This window comes from Pempheris klunzingeri, chromosome 2, assembly GCF_042242105.1.
Source record: "Pempheris klunzingeri isolate RE-2024b chromosome 2, fPemKlu1.hap1, whole genome shotgun sequence".
In the NCBI taxonomy this organism is placed as follows: Eukaryota; Metazoa; Chordata; class Actinopteri; order Acropomatiformes; family Pempheridae; genus Pempheris; species Pempheris klunzingeri.
In genome coordinates, this window is record NC_092013.1 from 23286647 (window position 1) to 23305485 (window position 18839).

An 18839-nucleotide genomic window follows, 5' to 3' on the forward strand; every position below is an offset into this window, starting at 1 on the left:
TCCCTCTGCATGGCCTCGTAATGGTAAGCTGCGTTTATGATAGTCAAGTTCATTGCCAAAGTGCATAGAGTGACCATGACCAAATTTCGTGGAGTTCACATTCAATAAAATACTTGTCATTTAGGCTAAGGCTACATTCAAATTCATCAACATAGGCCTGGCCTACTAAAACATTTAAAACTCTGTCATATTTGTCATTTAAAAAGCGATAATATACCTAATAATATACATCACTAAAATCAGAATGAATCAAGCAAAAGAAAAAAAAAGCCATACTGTGGAGCCTCCGCTGTCATTCAGTTTCCTCTGCATGTGTCACACGACAGGAAAGGGGTCATGTTCATCACTACCCAGCCAGTATTGTATGTTGCACAGCTTTTGATGACAGCTGAAAACGCAGTGTTTACAAAGGTGCTGTCTGGCTGGAATGCGTAATGGTCATTGGCAGACATCTATGGCTGCTACACTGAGCGGTTCCTCAGTCTCCAGTGGGGGAGCATCACTAGTCTGACCTGAGTCAACCCTGTGGTGAACCAGGAGCATCCCAAATGAAACTGTGATACAAGAAAGCTCTGAAAGTGGTTCAGATTGGAATTCATGTTCCAGCCTCCCGGGAACACAGATGTGGGTTTTCTTTTGTCATTTTGCAAATAACATTACATCTTTAGAATGTTTTCCTGAACAAATACACACATACACGTTTCTGTATAAGTTATATGTAAGTTTCATCCAACTAAAATGAGTTAAGGGAATCATGTTAAGCAAATGTTGTCTGAAGAAGTGATGTTCATAGAGATTGAAGCAATTCAATCCCTATGATAACATTCCATCAATTAGTTAGGAGTGATTTCTGTTTCTACCTTATCAGTGCTCTCACTGAGGGTACAGGGAGTGTCACTGCGTTCATTAACTACATGCATGCTTTGCAACGTGTAAAGTTAAACAGAACTCCCTTTGCTCTCTCGTGTATTGTTTGCTGCTCCTCTTAGAGAGATGCAGTGAATTCAGAGCCATATTCCTGTTAGCTTGTTGCTTGAAATAGTACTTACTGTACTGTATAGAGCTCATTTTCATCTATGATACTATAATATCTGTTATTTGGACTTCTGCCTGAACCTTATTGGACACTGACGTTCCCACAGGACTGACCTATTCCATCTCAATTCCAGTATACAGTATAGTAGAATGAATTTCACACACCTATAGGATTTAGGGTTTTGAAGGATTTTCTCACTAACTTCATCTATGGATGATAATGCGATAGCACTTCTGCTGCCATTGTAGTTCCTTTGAAAAAGTATATGCCAATATTGAAAGATGGCACAACGCCAAATTGGTGTGTAGGGTGCCATGAAATACATGACATAAGAGAAGAGAGTTTGGTAAAACAGGTGAACCGTACCACTTTTATTCAAAGTGCCTAACCATCCTTGAATTGAAAAGGGAATCCAAGTAAAAGTTTATCGCACCTTAAGTATGTAATGACGTTACTTGTTATACGGTTGAATGATATCTGGATTGCATTGGACCAGTAAATGGCAATGACAGATTGAAAACTGGGATATAGTGAGCACTCCATCTTGCTTGGGAGGGTGGACCAGTGGTTTGGATGGAGATGGTGCGCCACTGAATGCTCCACTACCCGGGGGTCCACAAGCCCCAGAACCAACATCTAGCCAGAGTAAACCTGGATGGGAACTCTGAGCCAGAAACATGGGAACAGCAGGCATAGGCTGCTTGGAGGAGACCAGATGAGAAGACACGACCTTATGATTCCTCCTTGTCATTCAGTGATGCGAGTCAGTCAATAGTCAGCATGGACGCTGCTTGTTTGTACACCTCACGGAGATCGACTTCACAAGGGGTCAGAAGAGGCTGCACCTTCCCAGCAACGGAGCTGCTGGGTCCTGACCCTGAACTGGGGGGTGAAAGGTATCTTCCATCATTCTCGTCAATGAGAAGATCCAAGTTAGCATCGTCCTCCTCTCCACTTCCACCACCACTCCAAAGTCAGGGAAGTGGTCCAACAGCAGGGGAAGCTCCACACTGGGTTCCTCCACCATGTCCCCACAGTGAGTGCTTGCTGCAGCCAGCTTATCACTTGGGTTTACTGAGGCATCAGAAAGGCTGGGGTTGGCTTTTGAGGTCTTCAACTTTTGCAAACGACACTCCAGAATTCTTGTCGGAATGGCGCAGCGGTGAACAGGATTATATTTCGGATTGTACTTCGCTGTGTGATCAATATGTCATAAAAAAAAGGCCAAGGCACACTGCTTTGCAAAAATCCTTTAAACTTTGGGTAAGCGCCTGTGCGTTTCAACTCAGTCTTCGTCAGGGCATGTAAAAACACAGGGGAAGTCAGTCAAATGGGTGTGTACATAATTAGGTTCTCACAGAGCAGTAGTATTTCTGAGGTTAAAAAACAGTCAATAGCCATATAGAACAAAAGAACACATAGAACATGTTCATATTCAAATATAGGTTCCAGTACTTCACAGAAGTATTTTTTTTTTTTGGGGGGGGGGGGGGGGGGGGGGGGGGGAATAACAGGCATCACAATGTTATCAACTGTCTTTGTTGACTCAGGCTTTCTGCTTCAGCCACTGTGCACGCTCAATTAAAAAGGGCTAACAAAATCGCTTGTCCAGACAGGAATTCTGGCAGAATAAGTATCTCTTTCAACACTCAGTGACTCTCCATGCTTTCTGTTTACTTCGAACGTAGCAGCTACACACTGTAGGTCTCACAGCATATCTTAACATACTTCTGACACTGTCCCATAATGAACGTGAAAGTTGCTGTAGTTTTTGGCAAAATTGAAGTGAAATGGACTTAAATGATTAAATATCTGTGATAAATACCAACAGACTCATCTATTTTCAGTGGACCTGCAGTAGCAGAAGTGCAAAAAGGACTGCAGCTTTTCAGGAACAAATGTAAGAAACCTGATCCACAGTGGCCTGTAGCTGCAGAGGCTTCATCATCCTGTTGCTGTGAGGACGACCTACTGTGGAACATTTCTCAGCATGTGTAATATTACAGATTTTCTACACCACCAACTGAACTATAGTGTCGATCAGGTGATCCGCAGTGATGTATAGCATCTTCTCTGTGGTGAATATGAGTTGGTTCAGTCAGGATAACACCTTCTCCGAGTGCTTGAGCTCCGCGATCCTTCACCCCTTCCTACTAACTGTGGTAAACAAATCAATGTCAGGATGGTTGTTCCATCTGCATTTTGTTGTTCGTGACTGTTGCTGATATTGTTTGTGGGGCTCTCTGTTGTCTGATGTTCTTTAGCTGTAATGCCATTTATTGTTGTCGACGTCACCTGGTGACATCATTGGTTTGTGATGACTCCTGCCGCTGATCAGATGTCGTCCTGCTCCGCTCGCTCTCTGGAGGAAACCCACCTGCTGACGATCACTTCCTGTTGAGAGAAAACATCTTCACTCCTCTGTTGTTTGTTCCAACTTTATCAACAAAACACGTGACATTTATCAGAACAATTCAATTCATAGATGGAAGATATGATCACATCTTATTTCTGCAAATACAACAACAGCAAACAGCAGATTCTGTTCATATGTTTTCAAAAATTCAATTGCAGTTAATTTAAAGCTGAACTGATCAGCCGATCAACAGAAAATTAGAAAGTAATCTGATAATCAGTTGATCATTTCAGTCGTTCATCAATCAAAACCTCCTCTTGTTCTCTGCTGTCAGTTTCACCAGTGGGTCAGATTTTCTGTTTTATGTCACTAAACTGAATCTTTTGGGGTTTCAGACTAAATAAGACATTTCAATCTAATCAACTAATTGAGTAAATAATCAGCAGGTTGATGGGAAGTATCTTAAGTTGCCGCCCTGATGTAACTGTATAGATACTGTCTATACTATAGTATAGTATATATATAGTATTACTGTGATTCACAGTTCATACTTTTGTTCTAAGAGATGCGAGACATTCATTTAGAACGTGGAGTTGAGAACATCGTCTCTCCTTCTCCACCTGCCTCACTCCACATCATCAGCTTCCTGCAAATGGAGCTAAAATTTGATGTCATTCACTAAGTTTCCATTTGCTTTTTTCCTTCTTTTACACCTCACACACAACGGTAAACACTTTATACACATATTTAGACAAATTAGCACAAATTCAAAATATTCACACAAACAGGTGGATAGAAACGTATTGTTTGTCTCCAGTCTGTTCTCTTGAGCTGCAACTGCTAATTATTTTCAATATTAGATTATGTGCAGATTGCTCACTAACTAAGCTAACTTGTCTATAAAATGAGCGACACTCATTACCCTGCTTGTTTATCCTCAACTTTGCGAAACCTAAAAATATAGATAAGAAAAAATGTTTTTTCAATTATCAAAACAATTTCAATGCAGATTATTTTTTCTGTTCATCCACTGATCAGTTATTCCACTAAATGATTCTGCTCTATTCCGACCCCCCTTCCCCATCTGAAACCTGGCTGCTGCTTCCTGTTGTCTCTGACAGACTCCACTGTGTTACCTGAACCTCCAGTCTGCTCAGACAGACGGGCGAGTCCAGCTCGGCTTCTGACAGGTCAGCTGGGTAGATGACGTAACAAAACATTAGCTCCTGTAAAATAAGCAAAGTGACATAAATACTCTGACACACATCACATCTGACCTGATGGGATCTGACCACTCGTTACCTTGGAAACGTTAGAGGTGATCCTGCTGAGAGCTGCCAGAGAACGCCACGTAAACGGACGCAATGCTGAGCCTCTAAACTCATCAGTAGTCCGTTCAATTACCACCGAATAACTACAGGAGGAGGAGAGGGACAATGTGTGACAATATGAGAACATTTCTGTGAGTGTAAGAATATTTTCATGAAAATAAGGACGACCCTTGAGGCCTTGGTTTTAGGGTCCTAATAGGTTTAGAAGTACAAACGTGTGTGTGTGTGTGTGTCTGTTACCTGGCGTGGTAGAAAGGTGGACCTTTCCTGTACAACACTGAAAACACAAGGAAAAGTGAATCATATAAAATGTGACGTTCACAACAAACAGATGGAATGTTTGTCTCGCTTCAGGCTCCTCCTGGATTCTGATGACTGACAGCTGCCAATCATGTGTTCACGACTCAGACACTGGACGGGCATTGAACTGGTCCCAGTTTCATGTTGTTGAAACTGCTTTCATGCTTCCAGCGTTGTGAATGTACCATCATGTGTGTTTTAGATTGTGTGCGTGCGTCATGGTGTGTGTGTGTGTGTTTTACCCACTTACTTAGATCGACGCCGTACTTGGCTCCACTCCCCTCTTTGGGGACCCACCCCCTGCTTCGAAAGTGCTGATAGGCTGCGAACGAGCTGATGAAGTCGGGGCGCAGGGCCCGGAACTTCCTCCACAGCTGGATGATTGACAGGGGCTCCTGACCAATCATAAGAGGATTATTTCCAGAAGATGTTTTTACCTGCTGTCCAATTGTTTCGATAAAAAACAGACAGTTACCTGGTGCAGGTAAACAGATAGGCAGCCCAAACTGTAGACCAGGAAGAAGGCCTGCAGGTAGAGACACAGCTGATGAAGTGCAGTGAAATGGCCATGTACAGGTGTGATCAATAGGTGATCAACAGGTGATTGACAGGTGAGACACAGTGTGAACCTTTACAGAACAGCCCTTTAATAACCTTCAGCTTTTGATATGATTTCCTGCTGAGCCTCATGGGTAATGTGGTAATGTATAGCCAGGAAAATCAGAAAAAAAAGTGTAAATTATTCAAACTGAAGGAGAAAAGAGGAACCTGTGGGCTGGTTAGTGCGAGCGTTGGTGCGTTACCTCCTCCAGACTGAGCTGCAGGTACTCGGTGAGAGAGATCGGAGTCCTCCGCACCTCCCTGACCTGCAGACACACAACAGCACAACATCAACTCAACAACACACCCCCCACAATTTCTGCTCGGCTCTGTATTGAACGCTCTCTGCAAAATTCTGCAGATTTTGTTATGAATGGATTTCACTCTGATGAAGGTTTAAAGAGAACTTGTGCTTCTTGTCATCAAACTGCTGAGTCATGTTTTCATTTATGAAGTAGCTGTTTGGAAACCTCCTCCGTATTCATAAAGAAACAACAGACTTAGTCAGCTCAGAGCTCACAGCAGGGGTTATTCATTTATGATTAATGAAGCATCTGCTGGTGTTTTTATGGTTGTGACTGTGGTCATTCAACCACGTTTCCTCATGAGGAAATAGATGAGCGGAGGACCGACTGTTATGTTTCCAGTCACATATAATGAGCCAAATCTTAACCCAGGCATGAATATTTAGCCTTTCTGCCCTTTTTCAAGTTCAGAACCAGTAACTTTGCATGTCATAAACATTCATACATTTTCACTCTCAAATTCAAATAATTGCAAATAAGATTTGAGTTCATATTAATAACTCTTGAGATGCTTTACATTTGAAAATATTGTATTGAATTAATAATAAAGATTGTCATTATATTTATTCAGCTGAAAAGGAGTTAAAGGATGAGTGTTTATTATTGGGTGTTAATCTTACATCAAACTTACAGTTGAGACTTTATTTTTTTATTTACATTTCAACACATTTACTAGCTGAAGATCACTCATATTCATTTTTTAAAGCCGTATTTATAATTCTGCATTCAGAGGTTGGCGGCAAAGCGAATATGAATGTCATGATGACACTAAACACAAAACAGAGGCCTGAAGACTCACCTCGCCGTCAGAGACCACCAGAACAAAACCAGGACCTGGAACCAAGGGATCAGGACCGGGACCAGGATCAAGGTCAGAGTCAGAGTCAGAATCAGAGCTGGGGTCAGAGTCCTGGTCTGAGCTGAGATCAGGGTCGTGGTCAGGGTTCAGGTCTTGCGGGTCCAGCCTGACATATTAAAACAAAAATCAGAGTTGAGTTTTGTTCTCTCAAATGTTTGTCGTAGTTCCACATTTTAACACACAAACTGTTTTGAGGGACATTTCCTGCAGACTTCTTTATTTTCACACACGGCAGACAAACATTCAAATTAAAAACTTCTTTCTGGAACAAGAGGATGGCTGCGTCTGGAATAGATGTCATATATCATGTTTCAAAGCTAGAAGTCATCAGCACAAACTAAACTCCATTCGCCTCCACTGTGTTGAGGCAGGAATCTGAAAACCTGGATCCATAAAAACACAACTGAAGGGAAAAGAGAAGATGCGTTTTTCTTTTTGTAATTTGGGCAAAGTGACCCTTTAAAACTCCCCTTCTGTTCCTGAGTTATGGTGTTGAATAAAGTTGAATAAAGTGTTTTTGCAGAACATTATGATGCCACAGTGAAGTTGACCATCACTTTATTTTTATCCATTAGACATTTGCGTGAAATTTTGTCATAATCAGCGTAGAAATTCTTGAAATTCAAAGACGTGTTTTGTGAGGTACAGTGACCTTCGACCTTTGACACCAAATCCTAATCAGTTAGGATTCTTATACCAGATTTAATGAAACTCCCTCCTGGCGTTTCTGAGATATTGCATTCAGGAGAATTGGACAGACATGAGGTCATACTGACAACTGAACTTTGAACTTTAACCACCACCATCTAATCAGTACATCTCTGAGTCCAAGTGGACACTTTTTTAATTAGAAGAAATTCGCTCGGGACGTGCGTGATATCGTCACTGGTGCGGACACATAAAAATAGTTACTTTTTAGTTTTGAGGTTGTGTGTTTTCCACAAAGCAGAATCTAAAATAGTTTGGAGTTTGGTGACAGTGCAGAGAAAAGCTCTACCTGCAGCTTCTCTTGGCCTCCGGCTCGACCTCCGACGCTGGCCGCAGCCTCTTAGTGGTGGGACAGGCTCCCCCCTCAGGTCCTGGTTCCTCCCCCTCTTCCCTCCTCTGTCCGTTTTCCCCCCTTTTCACTTCCGTCCTCACATCCTCCATATCCACTGGCCGAGAGAGCGTGAGCAGGGTTTGCTTGACAGCCTCTTCATCCAATCCTTGAGCGGAGAGAGTTCCCCCTGCCCACCTGAGCAGTTCGTCATACCTGGAGGAGGACGGGGGAGGAGGGGAGGGGAAAAGGAGAGTGGAGGGAACAAGTAAAGGGGAGGGTGGAGAAGAAAAGAGGAGGGGACAAGAGGAAAGAGGAGAGGAGATGAGGTGACAGGAGAAGAGACAAGGAGAGGAGGAGGAGGAGGAGTGAGGCAAAAGAAGAGAAGTGGAGATCTTTAGTATTCAAGGATGAAGTGTTTCTACTAAATGGGACATTTCTGGTCAGACATCTAAACCAGCTATTGTTTCAGGGGGCAGGCAGGCGTTTCCCATCATGCACTGAGCTCTGAAACCTGCAGTTCCTCAACCTTTTGAGGTAATTGTTGCTAATGTCAGCAAGACATTACATGTCAAGTCATGGTCAAGTAGGATAGAAATCCAACAAAAGAAGGGATGCAGGTCTCAAACAAGCCTAATATATGATGTCGTCATGTGAATACACAGCTTGTGATGTCATCATGTGATGTCACTGACCTGGACAGTGAAACTACAGGAAGAAGCAGACCCTCATGTTCTGTAAAAAGAAAGAGAGACCAGATGAATGCAGCCAACAGCACTGACGGGATCAGACTGATGATGATGTCATGGTGGCGGTATAAACTCACGCTCCCATTGGTCAGAAATGCTGTGGTCCGGTCTGGCTCTGGATAGGATGCCTTTACCAAAATAACCCTGAAAACAAGACAAACACACACACACACAATTGACCAGTCCGAGCCAGTTTAATTTCCAATTGACTCAGACCTGATTCTACATGATGTGGATCCCAGACCTGGTTTACAGTGATATGGATAACATCATATCTGGCTTACAATGATGTGGATGAATTCAGACCTGGATGCAGAGGGTGTGTATTAACTATAAAGTCAGACCTGGATGTAGGGGGTGTGTATTAAGTATTAACTCAGACCTGGATGCAGAGGGTGTGTATTAACTATAAAGTCAGACCTGGATGTAGGGGGTGTGTATTAAGTATTAACTCAGACCTGGATGCAGAGGGTGTGTATTAACTATAAACTCAGACCTGGATGTAGGGGGTGTGTATTAAGTATTAACTCAGACCTGGATGCAGAGGGTGTGTATTAACTATAAACTCAGACCTGGATGTAGGGGGTGTGTATTAAGTATTAACTCAGACCTGGATGCAGAGGGTGTGTATTAACTATAAACTCAGACCTGGATGCAGGGGGTGTGTATTAACTATAAACTCAGACCTGGATGCAGAGGGTGTGTATTAACTATAAACTCAGACCTGGATGCAGAGGGTGTGTATTAACTATAAACTCAGACCTGGATGCAGAGGGTGTGTATTAACTATAAACTTAGACCTGGATGTAGGGGGTGTGTATTAACTATAAAGTCAGACCTGGATGCAGAGGGTGTGTATTAAGTATTAACTCAGACCTGGTTGTGGATCTTCTGGATGTGCTCCGGATGACAGACCAGCACGTGTTGGTTGATGAGCTCCGCCCTGAAGTCGCTCCTCTCATCCGAGCTGCGGCTCAGCGGCAGCGGAGCCTCGTACTCCTCGTGCACCCGGGTCCGTCTCCGGGGAGCCCGGAACTCCGCCTGCATGCTGAACAGGACCGGGTCAGACCGGGTCAGAGCTCCTGCGGTCCTCTGCTGGATTGTTGTGCTGATGTAGCTGGTGGGTGGTTGCAGTTGCTAGCAGGACGATGCTCTGTTTCCACACTGCCTGGTCGGGTTTGTTTTGTTGTCGGACGCTGCGGTGTCACCGAGTTTGTGTCCGACTGGAACTATCGGCCTCTTCTTTCAGTTCCGCCTATTTTACTTCGTCGTCTTCTTCTCCTGTTATAGTGACTTGCAGCCGGGCGGAGCTCCATCGCCACCAACTGTTCTGGTCTTGTTACAGTGTTCGTATATCTTGTTGAATCCAGTGGGTCCCGGTCTAATCCTGCTAATCAGACACTCTTATTTCCTGCTCTTCCCCAGTCACTTTCCCCCTTTTGCACTTCTCTCTCATATAAATGCCTTCCTTTAGTACCTTTATCTCATAACTTCTGCCACTGCATCTTAACTTTGTTCCATATGAAAGCTATAAGTTTCTGCTTCATCATTTGGTATTGTCACCTCTACTGTATTTGCATTTAATTCATTTTTGCCAGAATATCTGCTATTTAAGTCCCAAGTTTCATTCTCATAAAAACTACGCATCAACCCCAAGCCTATTAATTATATATAGTAGCTATAGCAAGAATATCCTGCTTGCATCTCGAAGACGTGTGCTTGAGAATAGCCAGGGCTGCACTTGAGTCAGAAAATAGTTGTATTAGCACAAGATAGATAGATAGATGTACTTTATTGATCCAAGACTGGGAAAGTCTGGGAAATTGCAGAAGATTTGATTACCTATATCCACCGTAGAGCAAATATAATTGCTATCACTTCAACTGCACTTACTGATATATGACCCAGTTCCACTGCTCTGCATGTTTCAGAGGTTTCCTTGTTCCAACACATCTGATTCAGATGATTGTCATCAAGCTCTACTGAAGCCTGATAACAACCCAGTCATTTGGATCAGGGAAACAGGATATAGAAGTGGACAAAGCTAAGGACTCTTTACTTTATTGTAGCAGGAGGGACGTCTATTTTCACAGACTAAGCAGGTCATCACAAGACAAACATACAAAATACAGTACATATACATGTATACATTTATATCCTACATGAATCCCCACCCGTACTTACAGTACATACACATCCACACTATAAACTATATACAGTACATACAAATATATACTGATTAGTGTTTTTATTTAGGTCAGCTGTCGCAGAAGAAATAAAACCCCCACAAAGTGAGCGCTTGTGTGATAAGACCACAGTTATTCTAGTTTTTATTTTTATCTAGACAATTTTCATTTCTAGTTTTTGTTTTCAATTCAGTGTAGTTTCAGTTAGTTTCCACAATGGGTTTGCTCATTCTAGTTTAGTTTTAATTCAATTCAATTCAATTCAATTCAATTTTATTTGTATAGCCCAATATCACAACAGAGTGTCTCATAGTGGTTTACAAAGTTCACTGAAATAAACAAGTGTAGTTTTTTTAGTGTAGTTTTTATTAGTTACTATTCAGTATTAGTTTTTTATTTATTATAAAATGAGGTTCATTAGTCAGGGGCAAGATTTAAGAAGTTCAGAATTAGTATTGCAACACGAACACAGCACTTTGTGAAGGCAGCTTGCTCACAGTCATGTAGACATCCCAGTCGCAATAAACATTTGTTGTTACCTCAGACTTTTAACAACAAACTGTGATGGTCAGACACAGAGACACACAGTGGATTAGTATCAGAGAAATATTACAGCTGAATTCAGGGCCGGCTCTAGACATAGGCCATATAGGCGGTCGCCTAGAGCACCAGCTGCTGGAGTGGCGCTGCCGGTAATAATTTGCATCCCCGAGTGGCGCCCCCCGTCCGTCCGCCGCTGTTGAGACGCACGCAGAGAGTTTGCGTCAATGTCATATATGGTTGTGCTCATAAGTTTACATACCCTGGCTTTTATTTTGGAAGTTATGACTGATCATGCAGAAAACTTTTCTTTTATTTAGAGATAGTGGTCAGGTGAAGCCATTTATTATCTTTTTAAATCATAATGATAACTGAAATCACCCAAATGGCCCTGATCAAAAGTTTACATACCCTTGAAGGTTTGGCCCGATGATATTCACACAGGTTGACACACATGGGTTTAAATGGCTATTAGGGGAAAGTGTCCACACCTGTGACTTGTTTGATTGTAATTAGTGTCTGTGTATAAATAGTCAGTGGGTTTCTTAGATCACTCAAAGATTTTAACTGAGGTACATTTGTTTTTCAGCTGTTTTTGGATTGAGCCAGTTTCTTTTTTTTTGCTCACAACTTCTCCACATTTGGAAAATACTCGCTCACAAGGAGCAGATTATGCTGGCGTGCATAAAAATCGTCTGGCTAGTTTGAACAGATGAGGGTACACGTTTTGATGGATCAACCAGTAAGCCAGTGGGTCTTCTGATCTTTCCAGCGGTGGATCAGTCACTGCACCTCCACTGTAGCATCCGCTAAGGCATTCCTTGCCCTCCTTGCTTCAGAAGCATCTCTGTTCAGAGTTTCCCAAAGGTTAATACCTGAAAGACAAAAGTAAAGGTAATCATCAGTACTGAAAGGTTTCAGTTTGTATCCTTTTTTATTTGTACGTATCTTGTCCTGCATTTTATCAATAACATTAGTTGTGGATGATGGATTTTCAACATTTGCTGGTGCTGGTTGGTGCTTGCTTCTGTAGGTGTGTCAGGTGGTGTGTATCTTATCAATTGTGAGCATTGTGCTGTCAGTCGTTTTACTGATGCCTGTGCCTGTACTTGATTGTAGAATCCAATGGCTTTGAATCTAGGATCCAGCAGCGTTGAAATGGTCAGTGCTGTTTGGTTCTCCGTAGTGTCAAACTTGTTTTGCATCACTGACACCAAGTTCTGTCCCAGTAGTTTAGCTGTGTTGTGGCTTATTTTCCCCATTGTGTCATACAAGTATAACATTAACATTTTCGTCATTGGGATAACCTTTGACCCTGAGACTCCTCGGACAGTTGTACTGTTGCCTGGTAAAAGGGGGCAAGCAATGGCAGGCATGCAGCAGCTGTTTCATAGTCCTCAGAGGACAGAGGTCTCACGTCTGTTCTGACTGTCTCGCTTCGAAAAGGCGTTGTAGCATGAGGAAGGTGCTGTTCCAGCGTGTGTCCACCTCCTGAATAGGCTTCATCACTGGGTGATTCATCTGCTCCTGCACTTCTCTGAGCCTCTCTTTTGCTGTTGTGCTGGTTTTGAAGAATGTGACTACTTTTTGTGCCATTGTGCGTAGGTCTTGTAGGCCAGAAGTTGCATCAAGAGACTTCTTCACCACTAAATTTAGTGAATGAGCAAAGCAAAGTGCATGTCTTAGATTTAAACTTCTGACAGAGGCAACCATATTAGCTCCTGCATCATTAATAGCTGTTTGGAACCTTGTTATTGGGGCAGCTCTTGTGTTGACATTTGAATCGCAGATTTTGAACGGACACACGCCGACAGGATGGAATGTTCTCGCATCATCAAAGGCAGAATTCCGTGAGGTTCTGAAGAGTATATAAGTAGGTGACATTTCTTCAGGCAGTCACGTCATTTCATTTCAACCCGTTCAACAGCACTGTGAGACGAGGATATCTTGGAAGAATTGACAACGCAGACCACTGATACAGACAACATCTGTTCATCAGAGCCCAACTGCAACTTTACACGACAGCATTTCTTTTAAATTGGTTCTTCCAGCCAAAGGAAATGCAGCCAGTACGCGAGCCAAGGCGATACAACAGGGACGCCGGTCAGCAGGCCCTAGTCGTGTCTCGCCACAACGTCCCGATGGAGTCTGATTCACTTCGTTCTGAAGTTGCGAGGCTTAATGAACTCTTGGAGAGAGAGAAAGCCCGCAATTTGAATGAAAAAGAAATCAGAGTCCAACTTGACCAAGAGTTGGATGACATCAAGGTGAAACTGACCAAGCAGAAAACCCTGAAAGAAATGTATATCAACAGGGAAAAGGAAACCAGAAGACAGCTAGAGAGGCTGCAGCAGTGCAGTGATCAAGAAACTCTACGCACTGCAGAGGTTGCTGCTCAGGGGAGGGACACCAGCCAGCATAAGAAGACGGCTGATCTCCGTCTGGAGATCAGCTGTCTCAAAGAAGAACTGGAAAGGATGAGCGCTTCACACCATGAGGTCAGCGTCCGCTATGAAAGGGACCAGCATCTGATCCAGACCTTGAGGGCTGAGCAGGACGCCCTCCGTCAGAAGGTCTCAGAAGAGGTGCCGTGCGGGCAGAGGGAGGCCATTCCGAATGCTCCGGCCATGACACACAAAACCGATGTTGACGTCCCAATGGAGTCTGATTCACTTTGTTCTGAAGTTGCGAGGCTCAATGAACTCTTGGAGAGAGAGAAAGCCCGCAATTTGAGTGAGAAAGAAATCAGAGTCCAACTTGACCAAGAGTTGGATGACATCAAGGTGAAACTGACCAAGCAGAAAACCCTGAAAGAAATGTATATCAACAGGGGAAAGGAAACCAGAAGAGAGCTAGAGAGGCTTCAAGAAACTCTACGCACTGCAGAGGTTGCTGCTCAGGCGAGGGACACCAGCCAGCATAAGAAGATGGCTGATCTCCGTCTGGAGATCAACCGTCTCAAAGAAGAACTGGAGAAGATGAGCGCTTCACACCATAAGGTCAGCATCCGCTATGAAAGGGTCCTGGCCACTGTCAGACAGCAGGCTGAAACCCGTCAGTGTGAGCTTGAGAAGGAAATCAGGTGTCACGCAGACAGGGTGTCAGAGGACCAGCGTCTGATCCAGACCTTGAGGGCTGAGCTGGACGCCCTCCGTCAGAAGGTCTCAGAAGAGGGGCCGTGCGGGCAGAGGGAGGCCATCCCAAATGCTCCGGCTATCAAACCTCTGAAGGAGGCTGGTGTCCCAGAGAAGAAGCCGTGCGAGCAGGAGGAAGCCATTCCGAATGCTCCGGCTATCAAACTTCTGGAGGAAGTCGAGATCTTAGAGAAGATGCCGTGCGGGCAGGAGGAAGCCATTCCGAATGCTCCGGCTATCAAACTTCTGGAGGAGGTCGAGATCGTAGAGAAGATGCCGTGCGGGCAGGAGGAAGCCATTCCGAATGCTCCGGCTATCAAACTTCTGGAGGAGGTCGAGATCTTAGAGAAGATGCCGTGCGGGCAGGAGGAAGCCATTCCGAATGCTCCGGCTATCAAACTTCTGGAGGAGGTTGAGATCTTAGAGAAGATGCCGTGCGGGCAGGAGGAAGCCATTCCGAATGCTCCGGCCATGACACAGGAAACCGATGTTGATGTCCCAGAGATGAAGCCATGCAAGCAGGAGGAAGCCATTCCGAATGCTCCGGCCATGACACAGGAAACCGATGTTGATGTCCCAGAGAAGAAGCCATGCAAGCAGGAGGAAGCCATTCCGAATGCTCCGGCTATCAAACTTCTGGAGGAGGTCGAGATCTTAGAGAAGATGCCGTGCGGGCAGGAGGAAGCCATTCCGAATGCTCCGGCTATCATACTTCTGGAGGAGGTCGAGATCGTAGAGAAGATGCCGTGCGGGCAGGAGGAAGCCATTCCGAATGCTCCGGCTATCAAACTTCTGGAGGAGGTCGATATCGTAGAGAAGATGCCGTGTGGGCAGGAGGAAGCCGTTCCGAATGCTCCGGCTATCAAACTTCTGGAGGAGGTCGAGATCGTAGAGAAGATGCCGTGCGGGCAGGAGGAAGCCATTCCGAATGCTCCGGCTATCAAACTTCTGGAGGAGGTCGAGATCGTAGAGAAGATGCCGTGCGGGCAGGAGGAAGCCATTCCGAATGCTCCGGCTATCAAACTTCTGGAGGAGGTCGAGATCTTAGAGAAGATGCCGTGCGGGCAGGAGGAAGCCATTCCGAATGCTCCGGCTATCGATGCCCTGAAGAAAGCTGATGTCTCTCAGGAGAATCTCCCAGAGATGAAGCGGATTTCAGGCTTGAAAAGATTTCGCCACTTTCTGGGTTTGAGAAAACCAAAGTGCTGGAAGAAAAAGAAAGAAGAAAACGTGTCTCCATCCAACTGAGGCACCTTACCGGACTTTCCCCCCCCCCCACCTACTGAGGCCAAGAAGTCCATAGGCCCTTTTCACAGCAAACATTTTGTCTTGTCGTAATACGACAAGCCAAAATGTCTGCAGTGAAAAAGGTTTATTTGATAACATGATGAAAACCATACACCCAAACAAGGCAACATCATGTCATTTCACATCGGCATGGAGGTGCAGTGGTCTTCCACGGAGAGAACCTGCCAAACGGCTGGTGTATTTCTGTGTGGAGGTCTTATGTTCCCCCCGTGCCTGTTGGGGTTTTCTCCGGGTGCTCCGGTTCCCCCCACACCACAATAATAATAATAATAATAAATAGATAATTAGATAAAATTCCTGTATATGTATTTGTGTTTTGTTGTCGCTGTCCAGTCAAGTTTTTAAAGAATCTGTTCTCCAATTTAGGGTCACGTCTCTCTTGAGGTGGGGATACGCATTACCACTGTTGACCTGATTATGAGTATAATTGCCATTCCCAATAAGCATCTGTCAGCTTAGAAATTACACGATAAACAAAGGTGCTGGTTGCCTGGAAACTAATGTCTTCAGATGTTGTACACTATCAAAAAATTTCGTAGATTTTACGATGAAAAACTGTCAAACCATGACAGTGAAAATCTGTAAACTCTAAAACAGTTTGATACTGTTTATACAACACTGAATCACCATAAATAAGTTAATCAGGAAAAAAAATTATATTTTACAGTTTTTCTCTCGAAAAAATACATTTCCCTACTCTTACACTGTTTTTTTTTTAATGGAAAAATGCCGTAATATGTCTAACATTCAATACTGTGATTTTTGCATTTATTTCTCGAAAAGAATACAATTTTTCACAGTTAAATGAACACACTATTGTGCTAATAACGGAAACATGCCGTAATATTTATAAGAAGTAACATGACGATTTTTGCATTTATTTTATGTAAACAATACAGTTTATACCTGTGAAATTGATCTACTTTTGTGTTAATAACGGACATTATTGTACATGATTTAATATTTATGACAGCTATAACCGCAATTTTTGCATACACGTCATGCTATAAATACATATATTAAATGTTAAATACACAAACTGTTGTACTGACAATGGAAAAATGCTGTAATATTTATAACAGGTCACATTGCAGTTTTTACATTCATTTCTCGTAAAGAATGCAGTTTGTAACTACTATTCTACTATACTATTGTGCAGATAACAGAACTATGCCATAATAAACTCAGCAAAAATAGATTTTTTGTAGATAGATGTTTTGTAGATTATTTCTCTGTTGTTACAATGCTAATTGTCATTGTTTTTCATACGGTTGGAGAGCCTGTTTATTTGCCTTTACAATGAATTACATTAACAATTTCCATCCTAAAAAAAAAAAATATTGCCTTAAATGTTGTTTAAATTCATATCTTGAAAGTAACTCTCATACGTGAATCTCTCATGAACTTTTGGAATTAAAACATGCATACATTTTGTAATTTTGTGTTGGTGTCAGGTTATTCAACTTCTGTGTAGACTCCATTGTTCCAGTAGAGACTGTTCACTGTTACCCAAACAACAAGCCGTGGGTAACAAAGGACATCAAGGCCCTCCTGAATGATAAGAAGAGGGCTTTCAGGGCTGGCAACAAGGAGGAGATGAGAATCACACAGAGACACCTGAAGTACAAGATCAGAGAGGCTAAGGAGGAATATAGGAAGAAGTTGGAGCGGAAACTCCAACAAAATAACAACAGAGAGGTCTGGAGAGGGATGAGAACAATCACTGGTTTTAAGTCAGCTGGCAACAGTGGAGTTGAAGGCAGTGTGGAATGGACCAATGAACTTAATCTGTTCTTCAACAGATTTGATGCCCAGGCCCCTGCACTCCCTATAGACACTAACATCAACACCTCGATTATTCTGCCCCCAACAACACCTACTCCACTCTCTCCCCCTCACCCTCCTTACAGCCTCTCATCTTCAAGGGAAGGCCACTCTCTCACCTCTATCCCCACCCCCTCACCCCCATCTTCAGTGACTATCACAGCTGAAGATGTTAGAAGACAGCTGGGGAAACTTCACTCTGGCAAGGCTGCAGGCCCTGATGGTATCAGCCCCAGGGTGCTCAAAACCTGTGCCATCCAGCTCTGTGGAGTTCTTCAGCATGTCTTCAATATGAGTTTGAGTCTGCGGAGGGTCCCGGTGATGTGGAAGACGTCCTGCCTAGTTCCTGTGCCAAAGAAGCCGCGCCCCGGTGACTCTAAGGACTACAGACCTGTGGCGCTGACCTCCCACATCATGAAGACCCTGGAGAGACTCATCTTGGAGCAGCTCCGGCCCGTGGTCAAATCATTTTTGGACCGCCTACAGTTCGCCTACCAGCCCCAACTTGGAGTGGAGGATGCCATCATCTACCTGCTTGACCGCGTCTACACTCACCTGGACAAGACGGCGAGCACTGTGAGAGTCATGTTTTTTGACTTCTCCAGTGCTTTCAACACCATCAGCCCAGGTCTACTGGGTAAGAAGATGTCAGCAATGCAGGTGGACCCCACCATCGTGTCCTGGATTGTGGACTATCTGACTGGCAGACCACAGTATGTGCGCCTGAAACGCTGTGTGTCAGACAGAGTGGTCAGCAGCACCGGGGCCCCACAGGGGACTGTCCTCTGTCCTTTCCTCTTCACCCTCTACACCACGGAAACTACTGCACGGAGACCTGTCATCTCCAGAAGTTTTCTAATGACTCGGCGGTGGTTGGATGTATCAGCAAGGGTGATGAGGTCGAGTACAGGGCTGTTGTGGACAACTTTGTCACATGGTGTGAGCAGAACCATCTACAGCTCAATGTGACAAAGACGAAGGAACTGGTGGTGGATCTGAGGAGGACCAAGGTGCCGGTGTCCCCTGTTTTCATTCAGGGGGTCAGTGTGGACATTGTTGAGTATTATAAGTACTTGGGGGTACACATTGATAACAAACTGGACTGGGGGAGGAACATTGATGCCCTTTATAGGAAGGGCCAGAGCTGTCTCTGTTTTCTGAGGCAGTTGAGGTCCTTCAACATCTGCAGGACCAGGGCCGGCTCTAGGCATAGGCCATATAGGCGGTCACCTAGAGCGGCAGCTGCTGGAGGGGCGCTGCCGGTAATAATTTGCA

At 44.0% G+C, this 18839-nt stretch overlaps 1 protein-coding gene across 2 annotated transcripts; it reads right to left on the reverse strand.

The window, feature by feature from the left end:
- Nucleotides 1-2274: 2274 nt before the first annotated feature.
- Nucleotides 2275-9644, reverse strand: tsen2 (TSEN2 tRNA splicing endonuclease subunit). 2 transcript variants are annotated; one of them, XM_070847389.1, is made up of 13 exons: nt 9449-9644; nt 8650-8716; nt 8519-8558; nt 7785-8039; nt 6728-6893; nt 5827-5889; nt 5499-5549; nt 5274-5418; nt 4964-5000; nt 4695-4806; nt 4529-4618; nt 3332-3430; nt 2275-3193 (listed from the first exon to the last, which is right to left on the reverse strand). In XM_070847389.1, exons 1-12 carry the CDS (start codon nt 9617-9619, stop codon nt 3371-3373), a joined length of 1257 nt encoding a protein of 418 aa, XP_070703490.1. In that variant the 5' UTR covers nt 9620-9644; the 3' UTR covers nt 2275-3193; nt 3332-3370. The 2 variants fall into 2 exon arrangements, with proteins under 2 accessions (XP_070703490.1, XP_070703482.1); XM_070847381.1 differs by having other exon boundaries at nt 2275-3430.
- Between the last annotated feature and the right edge of the window lie 9195 nt (nt 9645-18839).

Bases quoted from the DNA above. Each gene is read 5' to 3' on its own strand.
- tsen2 (XM_070847389.1), bottom strand. From the start codon at position 9,619: ATGCAGGCGGAGTTCCGGGCTCCCCGGAGACGGACCCGGGTGCACGAG. The intron at 8,717-9,448 runs GTCTGAGTTAAT...TCTTGTTTTCAG, and splicing joins TCCAGAAGATCCACAACCAG to GGTTATTTTGGTAAAGGCAT. The intron at 8,040-8,518 runs GTCAGTGACATC...GTCCTCCTCCAG, and splicing joins CCTGTAGTTTCACTGTCCAG to GTATGACGAACTGCTCAGGT.